At 37.7% G+C, this 22,228-nt stretch overlaps 1 protein-coding gene and 1 pseudogene across 1 annotated transcript; both read right to left on the bottom strand.

The window, feature by feature from the left end:
• On the bottom strand, positions 439–2,706 carry Gm34149 (predicted gene, 34149; annotated as a pseudogene).
• On the bottom strand, positions 16,847–20,421 carry 5530400C23Rik (RIKEN cDNA 5530400C23 gene). Its single transcript, NM_027784.1, has 4 exons — positions 20,323–20,421; positions 19,439–19,480; positions 18,121–18,536; positions 16,847–16,936 (listed from the first exon to the last, which is right to left on the bottom strand). The coding sequence occupies exons 1-3, from the start codon at positions 20,384–20,386 to the stop codon at positions 18,121–18,123; spliced, it is 522 nt and encodes a 173-aa protein (NP_082060.1). The 5' UTR covers positions 20,387–20,421; the 3' UTR covers positions 16,847–16,936.
• Between the last annotated feature and the right edge of the window lie 1,807 nt (positions 20,422–22,228).

Raw genomic sequence — 22,228 nt, 5'->3', positions numbered from 1 at the left:
CACTGAAGTTGAGAGGTCATTGGAGGTGAATTCAGAGCACATAAGACCAAAGAATGATTGATTCTGTACGTCTATAAATGAAGTCAACTCAAAGGGTAATCATTGTTACCAATAAATTAGTAAAAAAAATAAAGGAGCAATGGAGCATAAAGGAGCTGTGGAGCTATGTTCCTCAGGGGCCCAAGTACATTGGAGATCTTTTGCAAGATCAGCTTAGACCATCAAAAATGTATCACTTTTTACTGTCTGAATGCTAATGTTTGAAATGAGGCTGAGGCAGATTCCATGACCATATGCAACCACTTAGCAAATTTTTACACTATGATTTGACAAATACTGAGGCAGGGTCTTTATATTTATTAAATTTGACTCATTCAACTTACCTAATTTCCCCAACACCCTCATAAAGCTTTTGAAGGTAACCATTCTCCTGGTCTTCCTATTTGACTGTCAAGAGTACTTCTTTCTCCTTCCTACCAGCTCTGTAATGACCAGGTCCTTCCTCAATACTAGCAGAAGATTTCTGTTTTGAATGTATTTGTTGTTGTGACCATTGTGGATTTTCAGGGGAAGAGGGATGTTGATTTTTATCACCTTCTACATTTCCTTCTCCAGGTTGATCTCCCTCTTTTTTCCCCCAGCAGATTCATAATGCTCTTGACTCTCTGCCTGTTGTGACTCCTGCTGTTCTAGTTGCCATTCATTCCCAGAGTTGGCAGAATGGTCTTCATTTGATAATGGTGCTGATTCACCCTCCTTGACAATCCCTGTACTTGCATCAGCAGCAGAAGGACCTGACTCTGAGTCCTGGGTTTGCTGCACAGGGTCTGGATAGAAAGGGCCAGAAGATGTGAGCACAGTGATAGAAGACTTTCCTCCTGTCTTCTTTCCCTGACTTGACCACACATCCCTTTCTCTCAGAACCTGTCTGCCAAGTGGTGACTTCCTCTCCCAGACATTCTCATCATGGCTTTCTAATTCTGCATACCAAAGATACAGAGATTTTGTATTTGTAATCCTAGTTCAAGTATCTGTCCCTATCCTGGCAAACAAGTTTTGGACACTTACTTATTACATTAGGTATTTCCAAAATCAAAAGAGTATTAATGGAAATAAAAAATGCATTAACATTAGGAGGATTGCAAATTGTACTTAGGGTATGATATAATTTTTCTGAATGTGCAGAGGGTTTTAATTGGACTGTATTATCTCTGGAATGAAATGTAAATAAGCTGTTCAATACATATATACTTTAATACTGAAAATGACCAACAATTAGGATATCTAAAAAATATACAAAATTCCTGGAGGCAATTTTCTTTTCCTATCATCAAATACAACAAACAGGTACCAGGGAAGCAAAGAGAAAACCAAGTATTTCTCCGTCTTCTTCTTGAAGGTCTATTAATATATACAGTCACACCATGGAAAAATGAACTGATGAATTCTCTCACAACAAGAAAAATATCAGTAATAAGTCACATTTGTTTTCTGCCTCATTTCACAGTGGTGATTTGTGATGGGAAGCAAACAAAGCTCTCCGGCAGTTATAGTAGCTTTGTCTTACCTTCATTCAGTTGGCTGATGTCAATAACGTCTCCACCATCAGGTTAGGAAATATTTATTTATATGCATAGAGAAATTAATATTTATTCATCTATATGACAAATATATGATGAGATAATACACTGAAACACAGTTAAGCATCAAGAAAGGAAGATAGATTGGGGTTTACCTGGTTCTGGTTGGACATCAGATGTATCAGCATTGTTCACATATAGAAATAAAGAATAGAATATAGAGAAACTTCAGGCCACAATCTTTTAGAGTTTATAGAGATCTGACAAAAAAAGGTGACTTCCAGAGTCAAACTTTTAAACACAACTAAGCTCAACAGTTACTCTCTGAGATGCTTCTATAAATGTACAGGTATGTAAGAGCATGTTGGAATTGCTTGTGTTCTTGTCCTCAAGAACAAAACACAAAGATCTTTTAAATTCTCCCAGAATAACTATTATCAAACTACTCCCTATTTGAAACTACACTGCGTTTTTGAAATTATGTTGCATAATTCAGCTTGAAAATATGTCTCACTTCTTTGTTTCTTCAATGTCATTTAGTACAGTCAGGAGAAAAATCCGTGAGAACCCACCTTAAAATGTTACATGATCTGCTTAACATTCTAGAGGTGGGCTGAGTAAAATATATGGAGTTGGCTCTGATGATTATATGTCAGCATCTATAAAATTAAATTTATTTTATATTTCTATACTTTGAATTAATCCTGGTGTGTCTATCTGTATCATGTTTCTGACAACCACTATGCAGCAAAGCTGGATGCTACTAATATTTGCTCTATGATAATATACTCTGATCTGTCCTTTTTTGGTGTTTCTTTACATTGTACAGAGCACTTTCCTAAACACAAAATGAGCCATCATATTTCTCTCTTCAAGAATTTTATGGATTTCAATAGAAACATTAAGTAAAATGATGATGTTACATGCTAAAACATAACTATTCCAACCTTTCTCACAAAATTTCTATGGTCCTGTTTTTTCTAATGATGTCTCTCATTTGTCCCCTGCTTTCTTCCCTCTTTTCCTTGAATGTCTCCAGATCCCAATCTGTATTCCTTGATACCTTCATCTGTGCTCTGAGCTGAGCTCCGGGCCTGCAAGGCTGCTGTGAGCAGGACCACAAGCATCTTGGAGGAGGCTCTTGACTTTCTCCTAAATGTGTGCTGAGACATGCAGGCCCATACTCTTTATTAAAACAAGACAACAACGGTATCTCTGAAGAAGAGAGAAATTCCTGTGTCTAAATGCAACGTCCAGCCTTGACACAAGATCAGGGTTCTCAACTGGAAGTAGGGATATATGGACGGCATATAAGGAATACACAGACTACATTTTCACCTGAAAAATGACACAGCTTTCATGAAATTTGAGGTTGTGTATACTCTTTTGCACTAGCTCACACTCTTGTGCTTGCTTCCTAGCACTCTCTAAGCCTTGGTTGAGCTCCATCAAGCCTCAAACTAGCCCCAGTCTTTTTTTAATTAATTAATTTATTTATTTTCATTCTTCAAATCTTTTCAGAGTCCAGACTTCATTCCCTTCCAGCTCTGATCCTGAATCCTTTCCATCCCATACCTTCTTCCCAACCCAATCTCATCTCAAAAAGAATGTCCCTGCCTCCCCACCCTCATACCACCAGGCCTCACCACTCCTTGGGGTTTCAAGACTCTCAAGGAGTAGCTGCATCTTCTCTCACTGAGGCCAAACTCACCAGTCCTCTGCTGTAGATGTGTCAGAGGCCTCATATCAGATAGTGTATGTGCTTCATTGGTGGCTCAGTGTATGAGAGATCTCAAATTTCCAGGTCACTTGAGACTATTGGTCTTCTCATGGGCCTTCCCTCCTCCTCACGTTCTTCCAGCTTTTTCCCAAAGCTACTTCTTGGGCCTCTCAGAGGGCAGCTATGTTCCTGTCTGCTAAACCACCACAACATCATTAACAGTGTCAGAACCTTGGCCCTCCCTTAAGCTGGATCCCAATTTGGGCCTCTTGCTGTACCTACTTTCCCTTATGCTCTTCTACATTTTTATCCCTGCAATTCCTTCAGGCAGAGGCAATTCTGGGTCATAGCTTTTGACTGTGGATTGGCAAAACCATCTCTCTAATTTTTAAAGTTTAAAGATAAATTTGAATATTTCATAACTGGTCAGATGCTTCCCTGCTTTGGATTTTTTTCTTGTCTTCTCTCATTCTCTCTTCTCTGTTTAGCTAAAACCTAGAGCTGTCTTTTGACTGCCCCCTATCTCTTTGTTCACCAATGAAGACTGTTTTGTCTTCCACTTCTCAACCAAGTTCTCTATCTCCTGCTATAACTCTGAGACGTTGTCTTGAGTCCATGTGATAAGGCAACAAGTCAGCCAAAGCCCCTTTAGCTCTGCCCCTCCCAATGTCTCTATTAGCCTACCACCAACTAGGAAATGTCTTTTAGATGTACTTGATTGTAAGGCCCAACTGATTCTCTTTCTACTCAGCTTGGACTTCTTAAAAGCACTTTTTTTTTCCAGCAAGCTCTATTTAAACTTGCCTAGCTATGTGTTGGCACAAAGCTTTCATAGGTAATATATTTCTGTATGTAGATAATGTAGACAATGAGCAATGTGGACATGTCAGTTAGAAATGATGCTCTGCCTGTTGTTTAAGCAGATGATAATGTCTTTATGTAAAGTGAGTTTTGGTTGTATAACCAAACTGTTATAGAAATCTCAGTGAATGACATATAAATAAATAGTATGTAATAATATGTTCTGAGAATCCTATAACTAACAAGATTATTTACCTTTTTTTTTTTTTTTTTTTGGTTTTTCGAGAAGCTAGTGATATTTTTAAGTCTCAGGTTTAAAGGTGTTCTAAATTTTAGGGATCAATAACTACGTCATCTATTTTTAGCCTTTTGTTTCTCCCCTTCTTTTCTCTAACTAAGCTCTCAGGGGTCTCCATTTATCAAATTTGCTCCATGTTACTTTGAAAGGAATCCAAACTCTGTTCTTTCCTACTACACAAACTCAAAGCCTTTCTCCCAACATGATGTTCTTTTTATCCAGTAGATTATAGGCTTCATAACTATACATTTATAAAATCTAGTAGTCTTATTTCTACAGAGGTCTACTTCATTTTGACCTCTTTCCAAGAGGGTGGGCACTACCATTACAATTGAACTAGTAAATATATTCATTCAGGTTGATAAATCAAAATAAGACTGTATGGAGTTTCTCTCTCTTTCTCTCTCCCCCCCCCTCTCTTTCTCTATCTCTCAGACAGAGTTGATCTTTGTAGGACATACTAGATTTGTTCTGTAGATAATGCTGGCTTTGAAATTCCAAAGAAGAACCTCTCTGTCCCCTTCTTCGTCTCCCAAATATTAGGATCAAATGCATGAGTTTTAGAATCTATGTGCCCTTGAAAATCTTTATTTTAATTTTTTTCTGTTTCTCTCTTTTTTTTGGAGATTAATCTTTCATGTAGATTCCACTATTTTTTCCTCTCTTAATTCAATATCCTTCCTAGTATTCAACTTTATTAATCTCCTTAACTTCTTAGTACATGAACATGTTTTCAAGCATATTAGGATCTGTTTAGAGGCCACAGAATGGATTGTGTATTATGTTCTAGGATGAAACATTATCACTTCTCCACTGGGAGCCCCATACCTGCCTGCTGGAGATTGGTTGGCTAATCAGAGTAAAATGATACAGTCCTCAATCCCTGTCACTTTAAATTAGACCATTCTCTGTCAGTGTATCCAGAAGGATAATATGATGGAATATCACATTTAGACATCAATTTGCATTAATCACTTGTCTTTTTAATTTAAAATAATAATACATTGCCTCTATGATATGTGGCTTATTATTCTCGTCTGAGAAAAGACATTTGTATTTGTATTACTAAGCTGAAAACAAACACACAATATAGTTAATAACCTTAATACTATTATTTATATATGTTTCTCTTGTCCAGCAATCTCTGAATCCCTTATATAAATGCTTTTCCTCTTTTTGAAAGACAAAAGCAAAAACCCTGTTCCAACCATAACCCTAGATCTTTGCATTGATGAACAGAATATTTCTTTCTCATGGCAAAATGACTCATGGCAACAACAACAAAAAAGCAGTATCTGTCACTTTCAAGTCATAAACATACCTCACATGGATAAATAGACATATTATTCCCCTCTTTCTTTATATAAGCTTATGATTGACATATATTTAATTTTTAAATTATTACAGACATTCTTAAGGATTATTAAGCAAAAAAACTACATAGTACCATAAACTTATGTGGGGTGTGTACTTAATATTTAAATTATTATGGTCATTCTTAAAGATTATTAAGCAGAAAACCTCTATACTATCTTTAAAGACAAATTCTGTTATTTTATATTTAGGCTGTCATATTTAATTGGTTGTATCTATCTTCAGAGGATCTCACTCTGTTTATATTATATTCTAGGAGGCACAAATTCATCATGCAGTACAGTCTATGAAGAATCATAGACTGCCATCTGGGTATCATGCCTGCCAACAGTCTCAAGCCCCTGAGTCCTGCTGTGTTTGGTTAGGCTAGATCCGTTGTGCATTGCCCAATCCAGGAAAGTCATAAGCAAGATGGGGTTGGAGACTTTATATTCCTTTGCAAGCCTCAGACTGGAGCTCTGCAGCCCTCACTTTTTTCTCTCAGCAGGGATACTCGGAGCCTCAGAGACCCAGTTGCCTCTTGGGCATAGATTTATGCCTTAGTTACCTTGACCTGAACTGGGTTGTTGGGTCCATGGCTGAGTAGTGTGCATTCCTGATCTCTATGTGCTCCACGGAGGGAAGACACAGGTTGGGTTTCTCATACTTTGCTTCCCTGGAACCTGAAGTCCAGGTGGAGGCCAGCCTTCATCTTGGCTATGTGCCTTGCAACACATAGGTAGCCTCTACCATATGTCACTCAGCTGAGATCACTTTCATGACCATTTTCAGTGCCAGTAATGAGTGGAGATGATAATGAATCACTGTAGAAAAATATCACCTCTGATCTCAATGGACACAGAGAAATCAGAAGACAAAACTGTTGAGAAGCAAAGGACATATGGAGGAAGATAGAGATAAAGAATAAGAAGATATCACTTTAATATTATAAATCATTAACATTTGATCTGTTTTAATTTTAAAATATTTATTGTAGTTATTTTTGCATTTTATTTTTATTTGAGAAGTCTATACATTCATACAACGAAGGTTCTTCTTTGACCAAACTACCCCCTTTTCCCTCTGATCTATTCCATACTATACAGCCAATTATAATATTTTTATAAGTTTATGGGCTCTTTAAAAAAAAAACTAAATAACCCCTCCTGCATGTAAATTGGTGTAGGGAAAAATTATTCAGCTTAACGTGGTAAAACCCATTTCTAAACATAATCCTGAAAATAGCATAATTTTATTCTTTTTTTGATGTTTTTTACTTAGAAATTTTTAATCACACAAAATAATAGACTTTTCCTGTGATATGTACACAATATACCATTGTACATTTCTCATATCCATTTCTGAATCTATCATTCTCCAATCTTTCTACTAATAATCTTCCATTTCTTATGCTTGCATATGTGTGTGTTTGAAGGAGAGATGGAAATTAGATAGAGAGAGAGAGGAAGAGAGAGAGAGAGAGGGAGAGAGAGAGAGAGAGAGAGAGAGAGAGAGAGAGAGAGAGAAGGGGGGAACAATGTCAAGTCCATTTTGTGCTGTAGAAATGTAAACAGATCTGTAGCTTTCCAATGCTAAATGGTAACTTTTCAGGAGCTATACTCTTAGAGAAAATGATTACTTCTTTTCTAAGAATTTAAGAGCTGCCAATAGCTCTAAGTATGGGGTTGGATTTTCATACCCAACACTTCTCTCCATGCTGAGATATCAGTCTCTCAGTACCTAATTCTTCCTTGAACCTAATGTAATGCCGTACTAATGTAATGCTGCCTTTCACTATTAATTGTATTAATTAATGTTTCCTGTTAATTTTTTATCATTTCTTGCTTTCTTGCTTACTTGTGTACCTGGGACAAGATCTTACATGTTCCAGGCTGGTCACTATGTATCCAAAAGTGACTTTGAACTTTATCTATGGCTATTATGAATCCCAAGAACTAAGATCGCAGTCACATTCTGAGAGAAAGATTTCATTGTTACTGACATTTACAAAATACTTAGTCAATACACTTAAACAAAAATGCTTCCTGGAACAACAGGACCTAGTCCAATCCACTCACTGCCAGAAAAGGTTGAGGTGTTCTCCACTAGTAAACCTCGCTTCAGTTTCCAAACATACATGGGAGTAATGGTTTGACATATAGAGTAGAATCTATATTTTTAATATATTTGAAGCACAAAACTCTTCCAAACTGAAGTACAGGTGGTTCTTTGCAGAGCTAAAGGCTGAAGTTTGCAACTCGCATCAGGTACAATTTGATTCTTGCTTTTAGCAAGATCCAGACTTTGTTTAAATTTGCTCACAAAAGCCCACTCTGGCTCTTGTGAGGGGAAGATATAAGAGAAGTAATTGAAGGATGGAATGAGACCAAACCTCCTGAGGGTGAGAAAATTTCTTTCTGTAAAAGGACAGGAAGTACAGAGTGAACTAGTGATCTCCTCTGGGACATATTTTGAAGGTAATTATCAAATCTACTTGCAAAGGGCCCATATTTGTTATGAATAGCTTTAAATAGCACTAAAATGAGTTTATAACAGTCTAAAAATAATTGAGATTAATAAAGACAAGATGAAAAAATGAAATGATCTGTATCATACCCAAACGTTTATTACATTTGTATAAGAGTTTTGGATAAATACTAACATTCAAGACATTAAGGGAGTTGTAACCTATTCTGAATGGTCCGTTTAAGATACAGACACCTGAAAACAAATTAGGGAGCACAGGCATAGAGGATAGCAGAGAGAAACAGCACTCTGGACTCTCAGCAGTGAGGCCTCTGAAGAATCAGAACTTTCTGACAAATTAATCCTGACATTCATGCCTGCACTCTTTGGGCAGAAAAATAACCTCTGCATCTTATTTATCTAATCTGTGTGATTCTGTGGTTTTCTTTATTCACTTTTTTGTTTGTTTGTTTGTTTGTTTGTTTCTTTTTTTTATTCTGGTTGTTTTGTTTTGTTTTGGAGCCATAGGAAACTAATAAGGAAAAGAGTATGGAGATAAAAAGTACAAATGAATATCATCATGGAGCCATGTTTGAAATGCATTTAGCAGTCAAATGACACAGCAATTCCATATCCCTAGTTCATACAGTGCCATCTGCATGGTACTCACTGCCTCAACCCTAATCATCCTGTCCCACTTTTCTCTGTCAGTTTTTCTCTAGAGCATATTGTTATTATTTACCTCTAATGAGTTCATAGTTCATATTTCTATTTCATGATACATTAAATACTTCACTCATTCTGGAGAGCGGAAAAAAACTAGAAAGGACTTGGGCTTAGTGACACTTGGCAGGCTTGCATGGTCTCTTGAAACAATAGATTGCGATGATTTCTTCAGTACTGCCACATCCAAGGTCATCCAAATTACATGAACAAGTCAGCCTGTATTGCTCCTTTAGTCCTTCGCTCTACTTTTTTCCTTACCTGAAGATTTTCCATGTTCCTTTGGTCAAAACACACATCTTCAGATTCCCTCCCACATGGGATCTTTGACTAAGAACTGTATTCTATCTTCTGAGAAGCTCATATGCATGAAAATAATTTTCACTAAAATGCTCTGCCTGTGCCCCTGGCCTCAACATTTCTACTTAATGATTTATTTTTGCTATTCTTCTCCTACCTCTGATAAATTCTGATAACTCATTGAGCAGTTTCTCTTCACTATGAATCCCTAGGTGTTTCTTCTCAGGAATTCACAAGGCAAGGGCCAGATCCTGGGCCAAGTGGAATTGGAATGAATAATATCCTAGGAGATTTGGTCTCTGCTTTCATAGTTTTTCTCCTTGCTGTGGTGAGGACTGGTGCTTTTGTGTTCTTAGGCCAATTTCTTTTTTTGTGTGGCTCCCACTGCTTCTACACAGAAGAATTTGCAGAGGGAAGAGAGGGAAAGGAATATATACTTGAAATCATTGTTTATTAAATACATAATTTTATTAAAAAATAATTTTCCCTTCCAGTTTGCGCCAGATCTGGGTCACATTGGGCTGAATCAGCGGATACCCCCACGATTCCCACAGGACTTGCCACATGATCTTAGGATCACTGGTGAGTGGAACACAACATCGATTCCAATCTGTCCACAAGGGCCCTGAGCTAGCAGCAGGGAAGCAGAAAACCTGCCTGACCAGGGACACAAGTTTCTTCTGGTCAGCACCAGCTCTGGGTCACCTTGGGAGCAAATAGGCAGACACCCCTACAGTTCCAGAGGACTTTCCACATGATCTTAGGATCAGTGGAACACAACATCTGTTCCAAACCAATTGTGATGGGCCTGTGACAGCAGAACCAAGGACACAGGATCCCTGACTGACCAGAGGCTCAGGTTCCTTCTGATTGGTACTGGTTTACCTTGGTTTCAAACAGACCAGACAGCTTCACGGTCCTCAAAGGAGACACCACCTACAGGCACTGTAACACAACACACCTATGATCTTAGGATAACAGGATCCCAGGATAACAGGAGCTTGGTCACACCAGGATTTCAGGATCTCAGAGGAAGCTTGACTGCCAAGAACTATGACACACCGAGAATCTCAGGTTCACAAGAGCCAAAATCAAAGTATCACAGAAAAAGCTGGACTCTGAGGAGTCCTGAAGCAACTGGGATTATAGGAAGGGCAGACTCCAATCAGATACATTGAGGGCAGCAAGCCCTTGAGATAAGTAGATGGCAGGAGGCAAGCTTAAGAATAGAAGCAACAGAAAACAAGGTTACTTGGCATCATCAGAACCAAACTCTCCCACCATAGCAAGTCCTGGATACACCATCACACCAGAAAAGCAAGACATGGATCTAAAGTCACTTCTCATGATGATGAGGGAGGACTTGAAGAAGGAAATACAGGGAGCCTTCATCTTCAAGCAGGAGGCAAAGATGAGCTCCAGACATCTGTACACTTTCCCTGCCAGAGGAGAGGTGGCCTCCAGGGAGAGCTCTGACCACCTGAACAGGTGAGAGAGCCATCTTGTATCCCAGGTCCCTCAGAGACAAGTCTGCACAGGAGAGTGCAAAGACTGCAGAAGCAACATAGGTTCTGGAATATTCCCCCTTTCAGAGAGCTTGCCTGCAGAGAGTAATCTGACCACTGAGACTCAGGAGAGAGTTAGACTCCCAGAAATGCTGACAGAGGCTAACATAATCATAGGAGAAACAAGCTCCAGACAGAAACATCTATAACAACTAACACCAGAGATTACCAGATGGCAAAAGGCAAACGGAAGAGTCTTACTAACAGAAACCAAGACCACTCACCATCATCAGAACCCAGCACTCACACCTCAGGAAGGAGTCGATACTGCAACACACCTGAAAAGCAAGATTAGGATTTAAAATCATATCTCATGATGCTGGTACAGGATTTTAAAAGGAAATTAATAACTCACTTAAAGAAACAAAGGAGAACACAGCTAAAGAGGTAGAAGGCCTTAAAGAGGAAGCACAAAAATCCCTTAAAGAATTACAGGAAAACACTTCTAAGCAAATAGAAGTCCTTAAACATTCTTTTGGAAGAACAATGATAAAGTAAATTCTTTGAACTGGAAAGTGGAGGCATTCCCAGGGATGGAGAAGAGCTGTCAGTTAAAGTGAATTTTGGACAAGAAATTATTCTCAGGCTCTCCTAAGGACTTGACTTCTTCTTGTTTAGGAAAGCTTCTTGGGTTTTAGTGTATACTCATTACAATTCCTGAAGTCAGTAGACCATCCTTGTCTGAACATTTACCTTGAGAAAACTGAGAAGATGGCTGGAATATCTTCAAAATGGATAGAAACACTTGAAGGTGCAGTTGTCAGAACAAGAGTATGAACTGTGGTGAGATGTCACCCAATTTTCAAAGATGCTGAGTTTTTATCTGAGGTCAAATCCTTTGTCACAGAACAGTTATCTCACATTCTGCACATCCTGTTTGCTGTGATGTGGTGAACTTCTGTGGAATTATACATCCTGATTTAACAAAGAGACGAGACATGCAAAGCCTCACTTCGCTTATGACAAAGCAGAGTGAGCAAACTCAGCACAGTGGAGAAGGCAGAGGCTGCTATGCTTACTGCTAAGAGGTCTATTTCTTTACTAGAGATCATTATATCTCTCTTTTACAAACAGAATTAAATTAATTAAAATGTTACTGAAAAGTGCTTTCTGTATTTTTAGAGAAATAATACCTGTTAGAAACAGAAGTATACTTCCAGATATAACAAGAAGATAATAAGGAAAAATGAATGTTTTCAATGAGCATTTAGCAAGCAAAATTGGAAATTTTGATCATCTAGCAGTTTTTGATATCAATAGTCATCTTAATGAAATTTGTTAAAAAATAGAAATATATCAAGTTTTTATATAGTCTCTTGAAAGATTCTCCATGGCTCATGTGGATATTAGCCCAGAAACTTAGAATACCCAAGATACAAGATACAATTTGTGAAACACATGAAGCTCAAGAAAAATGAAGACCAAAGTGTGGACCTTTTGCCCCTTCTTAGAATTGGGAACAAAACACACATGGAAGGATTTACAGAGACAACATTTGGAGCTGAGACAAAAGGATGGACCATCTAGAGACTGCCACACCCAGGGATCCATCCCATAATCAGCCTCCAAACACTGACACCATTGCATACACTATCAAGATTTTGCTGAAAGGACCCTGATATAGTTGTTCTTGTGAGGCTATGCCAGTGCCTGGCAAACACAGAAGTGGATGCTCACAGTCAGCTATTGGATGGATCACAGGGCCCCCAATGAAGGAGCTAGAGAAAGTACCTAAGGAGCTAAAGGGATCTGCAACCCTATAGGTGGAACTACAATATGAACTAACCAGTACCTGCCCCCGCCCGCCACAGCTGGTATCTCTAGCTGCATATTTAGCAGAAGATGGCCTAGTCGGTCATCAGTGGAAAGAGAGGCCCATTGGTCATGCAAAATTTTTATGCCTCAGTACAGGGGAACACCAGGGCCAAGAAGTGGGAGTGGGTGGGTGGAGGAGTGGGGGGGGGTATGGGGGACTTTTGGGATAGCATTGGAAATGTAAATGAGGAAAATACCTAAAAACAAAACAAAACAAACAAAACAAAACAAACAAACAAACAAAAAAAACAACCCACCACTGCTGCTCAGAAGAACCTGCCCAGAACTGTTAAGACACTGGAACCAATGAGCATCCCTGGACTGGTGCATTTCAGGTTTCCATCTGCTCTCTGAGCTTATCATGTGCAACAGAGCTACCTAATCAAATAGACCAGGAGAGATCTGGTCTCCCAAGAGTGCAGATAAGCCGGTGAGCTCAGGTAAGACCACCATATCTTTTCAAATTCCTGGCTCAAGAGAGACCCTCCCAGAGCAAACAGGACACAGGAACCAAGGATCAGCTGGGGACAGGATCCTTCTGGTTTCTGTCTGTACCAGAGACCTCTTTTTGGACATGAGCTCTACACTTATATTCCTTCAGGAGAGAAGTGATCTCCCAGGAGTACAGACACAGAGACTTGCAGGAGGGACAAGCCACAGTCAGAGACAGAATGGCCAGTCAATACCAGAGATAACTGGATGGTGAAAGGCAAGGGCAAGTACATAAGCAACAGAAACCAAGGTCACATGATATCATCAGAACACATTTCTCCAACCACAGTGAACCCTGATTACCCCAACACACCAGAAAAGCAAGAATGATTTAAAATCACATCTCACGATGATGATAGTGGACTTTAAGAAGAACATAAATAACTTTCTTAAAGAAATACAAGAGAACACAGGAAAACAGGTAGAAGGCCTTAAAGAGGAAACACAAATATCCCTGAAAGAATTAAAGGAAAATATAACCAAACAGGTGAAGGAAATGAACAAAACCATCCAGGATTTAAGAAGGGAAGTACAAACAATAATGAAATCTCAAAGGGAGAAAACATTGTGGGCAAAAAACCTAGGAAAGAGATCAGGACTCATAGATGTGAGCATCACCAACAGAATAAAAAAGATAAAAGAGAGAATCTCAGGGGCAGAAGATACCATAGAAAACATTGACAAAACAGGCAAAGAAAATTTAAAATACAAAAAGTTCCTCACCCAAAACATGCAGAAAATCAAGGACACAATGAGGAGACCAAACCTAAGGATAATAGGTATAAAAGAGAGTAAAGATTCCCAACTTAAAGGGCCAGTAAACTATCTTGAACAAAATTATAAAAGAAAACTTTCCTAACCTAAAGAAATAGATGCCAATGAACATACAGGAAGCCTACAGAACTCCAAATAGAATGGACCGGAAGAGAAATTCCTCCCATCACTTAATAGTCAAAACACCAAATGCACAAAACAAAGATAGAATATTAAGAGCCATAAGGGGAAAAGGTCAAGTAACATATAAAGGCAGACCTATCAGAATTATACTATACTTCTCATCAGTGACTATGAAAGCCAGAAGGTCCAGGGCAGATCTCATACAAACCCTAAGTAAACAAAAATGCCAGCCCAGATTTCTACACCTAGCAGAACTCTCAATTACAATACATGGAGAAACCAAAATATTACTAGTCAAAACCAAATTTACACAATATTTTGCCACAAATCCAGCCCCACAAAGGATAACATATAGAAGATAGCCACACAAGAAGGGAAACTACACCCTAGAAAAAGCAATAATCAACTTTCAATAAACCCAAAAGAAGATAACTGCGCAAATATAAAAATAACATAAAAAACAACAGGAAGTGCCACACCCACTTCAGTATTGACTGTGTGACTCACTCAATAGCTTGGACACAGTCCTAGGGCTAAATGTTCATGGAAACTTAGTCTCATGCAACCATGGTATCCTATAAAATGAATGCTCCAAATCTGTCCTTGCTTTAGTTGGTGAATGTACCTGTGTGATTTCCTTCAATATTGTTTTATTATAAGTGTCTCTAAGGATTGATTTTGACATACAGCTAAGTTAGATAAGCCTCCACTAGTGTTCCAATATCATATGAAATTGTTGAGCCAAACTTGGGTTTTGATCTTTGTAAGAATGTAAATCATCCCGATAAAATTACCTCCAGTGTTGATAGACAGTGAAAGAAATCAGGCATCACAATGTACTAGAATTGAGCTAATAATTTCAGGACTAGTGTACATAGTATTCTTAGAACAATAGCAGAATCACTCCCATACAAAGGAATTTACAATGGCCTAGGGGGAAGGTGGGCTACTATACAATAAACTAGATTTGGAACTATTGCAAGGGCATGCAACCCTTGCCTGTGGCTCCTAAGAATAAGCTGACCTGAGGTGGGGCTGCTTTTGATCCCAGTTGTTAACACTGATTTTTATCCCAATTGCTTCCTGTTAGCTTTTATGTGTGCATTCATCTGTTTTGTTGTAAAGGTCATTTTGCATCAGATTATTTCAAAGTACTTTGGCTGATGTGTCACCTAACTTCTTTGCTTTCTTCTGTGATATATAAGTCTGATGCTCACTTTGAGAAATTACATTCATATACAACACTCTCTCTGTGTTCATATTTGTTTGTCATCTGCCGAATTCTTGCCTACCTGAATACAGAGACCCTAACTTCCCATGGGTGGGAAGAACCAACTGAGTCCAGTCTGTGGCAACGAAGAAACAATCACTATTCCTTAATATCTCTTAACATCAATGGACTCAATAAAATGAAATAGACTAACAGACTGGATACATGGCAGGAACCAGGACTTTGTTGCATACAGGAAATGCAACTCACTGTCAAAGATAAATATTTCCTCAGAATAAAGGGCTGGAAAACAATTTTCCAAGAAAATGATCCCAAGAAACAAGCTGGAGTTCCCATTCTAATATTGGATAATATCTAATTTCAATGAAAAGTCATCAAAAAAGATAAGGACAGACACTTCATACTCATCAAATGAAAAATGGACCAAGAACTCTCAATTCTGAATATCTATGCTTCAAACGCAATGGCACCAACATTCATAAGGAAACTTTACTAAAGCTCAAAGCACACATCGCACCTCACACAATAATAGTGGAGAAGTTCAATACCCACTCTAATCAGTGGAGACATCATGGAAACACAAGCTAAACAGAGAAACCGTGAAACTAATAGAAGTTAAGGACCAAATGGATTTAACAGATATCTATAGAACATTTCATTCTAAATCAAAAGAATATACCTTCTTCTCATGATCTTATGGTATCTTCTCCAAAACTGACCATATAATTGGTCACAAAACGGACCTCAACAGAAATAAGATTGAAATAATCCCATGCCTCCTAACAGATTACTAGGGGTTAAAGCTGGTCTTCAATAACAACAGGGAAAACAGAAAGCCCATATACACATGGAAGCTGAACAGTCCTCTACTCAGTGGTAACTGGGTCAAGGAATAAAGACAGAAATTAAAGACTCTTTTGAATATAATGAAAATTAATGTCTAGCATACCCAAACTTATGGGACACAATTAAAGCAGTGTTAAGAGGAAAACTCATAACTCTGACTGCCTCCAAAAAGAAACCAGATATATGACCAGGTGGAACAAGGGAGATGGGGTATGGGTTAGAGGGTTTCCAAAGGGGAAATCTGAAAAGGGGAAAATACTTGAAATATAAATAAAGAAAATACCAAAGAAAAAGTAACATGAAATAAAATAACTGTCTTTTCTAGGGAAGAAAGAAAAAAGATAAAAGAAAAGAAAGTGGAAACACATATTTTAGATCCCCAAATCTGTAAAAGAAAATAAAACATGGGACCAGAAAAGTACGAACCTGACAGACAAAATATGTAATTTTAATGTGTTGAAAACTCCGGTTTTCAACTCTCTCAATACATCTCCCAAGTTTCCTTTATACTGGAAGAAAAATGAACAAGAAAGCTGAAAATTACATATTACAATATGAATTGGTATTGCAGAACCCAAGGAAGGATTATGTGGTTACGAGGGCATAAAGTATTTTCATTTGCTATCTGTGCTGTGGGAAAAAAGATGATGGAAATAGTTGTAAGTGTTCCTGGTGTGTTTTGCAGGTGTTGTTTTCTTGTAGCCACAGCTCTCAAATTCTTTCCCCCCCTTACTAAGAAACAAAAACAACACTGAAATTGATGCTGAAAATTTTATTGGAATAGTATAGACAATCAACCCTGATTTGATGACCTTTACATCTGAAGGATATATTTTTATCGGGTACTCTCTGAAACAGAAAAGGAAGGAGAAAAGTTATTGAAACATTAAGGCATACTAAAAGTTCCTTAAGTGCTATTTGTACCCCAGAATTGAGAGTGATGGGAGCCAAGACCCTCTTCTTTCTCCATCTCCTACACCTCATTACTTCCCCATTTTCTCAGGTTTACCCTTGTCAGGGACAGAAAAGAAAATGGAAGTGAGCTATTTCTTACAAAATTAATGTGAATGAGTATCATAGAATGTTCATATTACTTCTAGTATAAAAAGCTTCAGGATATATTTCCAAATATTTTAATGCTGGTTGCCCTGGCTGATTTAAAAACGGAAAGGAAACTAACTTAAATAACAGAAGAAGCCACAAACACATCATGACAGACCACAACATTGAATTCTGAGTACACAAACAGCAAAATATATCCAAGAAAATCATGCAGCGGGGAGATCCACAGACATTATGAAGCATTTAATTTTCTAAGAAAGGTGTCTTTGGAAATGAATAAACTAACGTTCTAAATAGAAAATAATTCATGTAAGCCTCAATTTTATACAATATTTACATAATATGCGTACTAACTTTTCTAAGGAATTGCCAATGGATTAAAATTATTGGCTTTCAAGGACAAAAATGAGAACTTTCTATAATATATAACTATGATATTCTGCCATGTATATTCCTAGAAATGTAGATTCTGATGAATTTGGGCATACACAAATTTAGAAAAACATATTAACAACCTGAACAATATATCACGTAGAGACAATGGATCAAAACATCCCTGTGTGTGGGGGGCAGATCGTCCATGCTTAAGTTGAGAGGTCAGTGGAGGTGAATTCAGAGGACATAAGACCAAAGAAAGATGAATTCTGTAGTTCTATAAATGAAGTCAACTCAAAGGGTAATCATTGTTATCAAATAAATTAATGAAATACATAAAATTAAAAGAGCAATGGAGCATAAAGGAGCTGTGGAGCTATGTTACTCAGGGGCACAAGTACATTGTAGATATTGTGCAATATTCGCTTAGACCATCAAAGATGTATGACTTTGTACTGTCTGAATGCTAAGATTTGAAATGAGGCCGAGGCAGATGCCATGCACATATTTTGCCAGTTAGCATATTTTTAAACTATGATGTGACAAATACTGAAGCAAGGTCTTTCTATTTATTAAATTTGACTCAGTCATCTTACCTAATTTCTCCGGGGCCCTCTCCAAAAAGATACATCATGATTAACTACTCGTGGTCGGAGCAATTTAAGAGGATGAGGAGGAGGTACTCTCTCTTGACCAGATCCTCCCTCAATCAAAGGTTTCTGCTTTGACTGTATTTGTTGGGGTGAACCTTGTGAGTTTTCAGGAGATGAAGAAAGATTTTTAACCTCCACTACATTTCTTTTTCTAGGTTGATTTTTCTCTTGTTTTCCAGTGGAGTCACAATGCTCTTGACTCTCTGCCTGTTGTGATTCCTCCGGTTCTACTTGCTGTTCATTCCCAGAGTTGGACGAAGGATCCACTTTTACTAATGGTGATGATTCTTGGATATTCCCTATATTTGCAGCAGCAGCAGAAGGACCTAACTCTGAGTCCTGGGTTTTCTCTGCAGGGCCTGCATAGAAAGGGCCAGAAGATGTGAGCACTTTGATCAAAGATATTCCTTATTTTTTTTTCCCTAACCTGATCACAAAGTCCTTTCCCTCCGAACATGTCTGCCAAATGCTAACTTCTTCTCCCAGATATCTGCATCTTGGCTTTCTAATTCCACATTCCAAAAATACAGAGTTTTTTGTATTCATAACCCTGGTTTGAGTATTGTACCCTACACCTGGCAATCAAAAAGATTTGGAGACTTATTTACCATATTAGGCATTTCCAATGTCAAAAGAATAATAATAAGGAAAGTACATTAACATCAGGATGGTTGGAAAGTGTACTTCACGGCACAGTATAAAATTTTGAATGTTCAAAGAATTTTAATTAGACTTTGCCATCTCTGAAATGAAAGCAGTTCAATACCTATATATTTTAATACAGAAAACAAGCAACAATAATGATGTCCAGCAAATATACTAAATACCTGGTGAAAATTTGCTATTCCTTTAATCAATTACATAGCAATTGGGAAGCAAAGAGAAAACAGAGAAAATCCACAATTTCTCCATCTTGTTCATGAATATCTATTAATGTATACACTAACACAAATGCAAAATGAAATGATGAATTCTCTCACAACCAGAAACATCAGTATTAAGTCACTTTAGTTTCTACTCTCATTTCACAGTGGTGATTTGGGGTGGAAAGCAAATTAATCTCTTCTCCAGTTATGGAAGCTCTGTCTCAACTTCATTCAGTTGGCTGACCTCAATAACGTCTCCATCATCAGGTTGGGAAACATTTATTTATAAGCATAGAGAAATTATATTTACTCATCTATGAGACAAAGATATGATGTGACAACACAGTGAAACACTGACAGTCAAGCAGCATGAAAGGAAGATAGATTGTGCTTACTGGGTATTGGTTGGACACCAGATGTACTATCATTGTTCAAATCTAGAAATAAGGAATAGAATAAAGAGAAACTTTAGACCACAATCTTTGAGAGTTTAGAGATGTCTGACAAAAAGTGACTTCCAGAGACAAATAATCACAACTAAGCTCAACAGTTACTGTCTGAGATGCTCCTATAAATGTACAGGTATTTAAGAGACTGGGCAAATACCTTGTGTTCTTATACTCCAGAACAAAATACAAAGATCTTTTAAATTTTTAATTCCCCCAGAATAGCTATTATCAAATTATTCCTTATTAGAAATTACACTGAATTCAGCTAGAAAATATGTCTTACTCATTTTTTTCTTCAATATCCCTTAATACACTCAGTAGACAAATCCCTGAGTATCCATCTTACAATGTTACATGATCTGCTTAACATACTGGAGGTGCGCTGAGTAAAACATATAGAGTTGGCTCTAATGATTATATTTCAGTATCTACAGAGTTAAATTAATTCTATATTTCTATACTTTAATCAATCCTGGTTTGTTTGTATGTTTCTAGAAATCACTATGCAGCAAAACTTGTTGCTACAAATATTTGCTCTATGACAATATTCTCTGAAATCTGTCCTTTTTTTCATGTTTCATTACACTGTGCAGAGCACTTTCATAAACACAAAAAGGGTCATCATATTCTTCTCTTCAAGAATGTTATTGATTTCATAAAGAATATTAAGTAAAAGGACCATGTTATATGCTAAAGACATAACTATTCCAACCTGTCTCACAGAAATCCTATAATCCTGTTTTCTTCTCACACATGTCTGTCATTTCTCCCTTGCTATATCCCCTTTTTTACTTGAATGTCTTGAGATCCCACTCCATAATCCTTGGTACCTTCCTCTGCCCTCTGAGCTGAGCTCAGGACTAGCAAGGCTGCTGTGAGCAGGACCACAAGCATCTTGGAAGAGGCTCTGGACTTTCTCCCAACTGTGTGCTGAGAAATGTGCACCCATACACTTTATAAAAGGAAGACAAACAATGGAATATTTGAGTGTCAGTTTGGTGAACTTGATCCATTGTTTCTCTTTGGATAATAGCCAGTGTGGTGGAGTGTGGGTGATTTTTACTGTGCCTAATCTATAGGAGCAACACCTAATGTGGTGATGATGTTAAAGGTTAATTGTCTCTTTACAAATAAGAATTATTCCATTGTTTGGATTCACCACATTCTTAATCCAGTCAGGAGATGAAATAATTTTAGGTGGTTTTCCTTCCTAGTTATTGTGAATGGAATGACAGTGAACATCAGCAAGTATTTGAAGAGTAGAATGATGAATCCTTTGGTATATGCCAAGGAGTGGTTATTCTGGTTAAATTTTCTTTTAGGTTTTCAAAATTCCTGACACCTATTTCCATACTGATTGCCTAGTTCCCTTCCCCACAAAAAAAAAAAAAATGAATGAGGGTTCACATTTTATACATCTTCTGCAGGATATGTTATTTTCCTTTTTCTTAACCTTCACTATTCTGACAAGTATAATGTGAAATATCACTGTACTATTAGTTTAATTTTGTTTGTTTGCATTTTGCTTTTTTGTTTTTGTTTTAGTTTTTGGTTTTTGGGTTTTTTTTTTTTTTTTTTTTTTTTTTTTTTTTTTTTTTTTTTTGGGTTTTTCGAGCCAGGGGTTCTCTGTATAGCCCTGGCTGTCCTGGAACTCACTTTGTAGACCAGGCTGGCCTCGATCTCAGAAATCCTTCTGACTCTGCCCCCTGAGTGCTGGGATTAAAGGCATGTGCCACCATGCCCAGCTCAGTTTTTATTTCTAAGAGTGACGCACCTGCTAAATTACCTTACTTGTTTGGAAGGCTACATATCTAAGAATATTGGGGCAGAACAAACTGGCTTTTTAAACGAACACACACACACACACACACACACACCTACTTACAAAGTCAAACAAGAGAGCAAACTTATTTAGGGAAAGACCAGGACTAGCAAACATGAAGGAAGGAAATATTAGAGGTACATATGAGAAAATCACATATTGAATAATCTGATATCACTGTGTCCATCGAGATCAGAGGTGTTATTTTCTCCATCATGATACAGTACCCTTTTCACTTATTGATCACACTGAAGAAGGTCAGGCAAAAGATCTAATCTTAGTGACATTTGACAGATTATACACCTTTGTTGCAGGAAACATCAAGCCAAGATAAACGGTAGCTTTCACTTGAATGTTTACTTCCAGCAGCAAATAGCTTGTGAAATTCAGCTTGGTTATTGTTATTACTGTTTCTCTCATCTGTCAACACTTGAAAGCATTTGGAACCACTTATTGAAGACCACACAGGCCATTCTCACTTGCTATTTAGTATATGGAGAAACCAGACAGTGTCCTGGTATCAAAGAGTAAGAGCTCCCATGGTTAAGCACTTTCACAGTGTTGCTTAAAGCCCTTAATCTAGGGAGAGCTATAAAGACTTTCATAACTAGGGTAGATTTGCAAGTCATAGCATCTGAATGCACACTCAGTTTAGAATGGGGGAAAACCCTTTTATCACTAAATCTCTCCAAGTGCTGCATCATCAGTAGCTACCAGAGATTTTGGGAGCAAATATGCAAAATGTCTGCACATTTAGACTTTCATAGACATGTAAAACTCACAGTGATCTACAATAGTTAAGGGAAACTTCTTTGGGATTTCACCCAGAAGATCCTACATATGTTAGCTCTATCATTCCTATTATCACGACTTTGCACTAAACTAACACAATGCAGTCCTCCACAAAGTATGGG

Source organism: Mus musculus, chromosome 6 (assembly GCF_000001635.26).
Source record: "Mus musculus strain C57BL/6J chromosome 6, GRCm38.p6 C57BL/6J".
Taxonomy (NCBI): Eukaryota; Metazoa; Chordata; class Mammalia; order Rodentia; family Muridae; genus Mus; species Mus musculus.
This window is presented reverse-complemented; position numbering and strand designations above follow the sequence as displayed.

Excerpts from the sequence above, each read along its gene's own strand:
- 5530400C23Rik (NM_027784.1), bottom strand. The coding sequence starts at position 20,386 with ATGCTTGTGGTCCTGCTCACAGCAGCCTTGCTAGTCCTGAGCTCAGCT. Across the intron at positions 19,481-20,322 it reads AGCTCAGAGGGCAGAGGAAG|ATTTGAACAATGATAGTACA; the intron begins GTACCAAGGATT and ends CCTTATTTCTAG. Across the intron at positions 18,537-19,438 it reads TGGTGTCCAACCAATACCCA|GCCCTGCAGAGAAAACCCAG; the intron begins GTAAGCACAATC and ends CTTTCTATGCAG.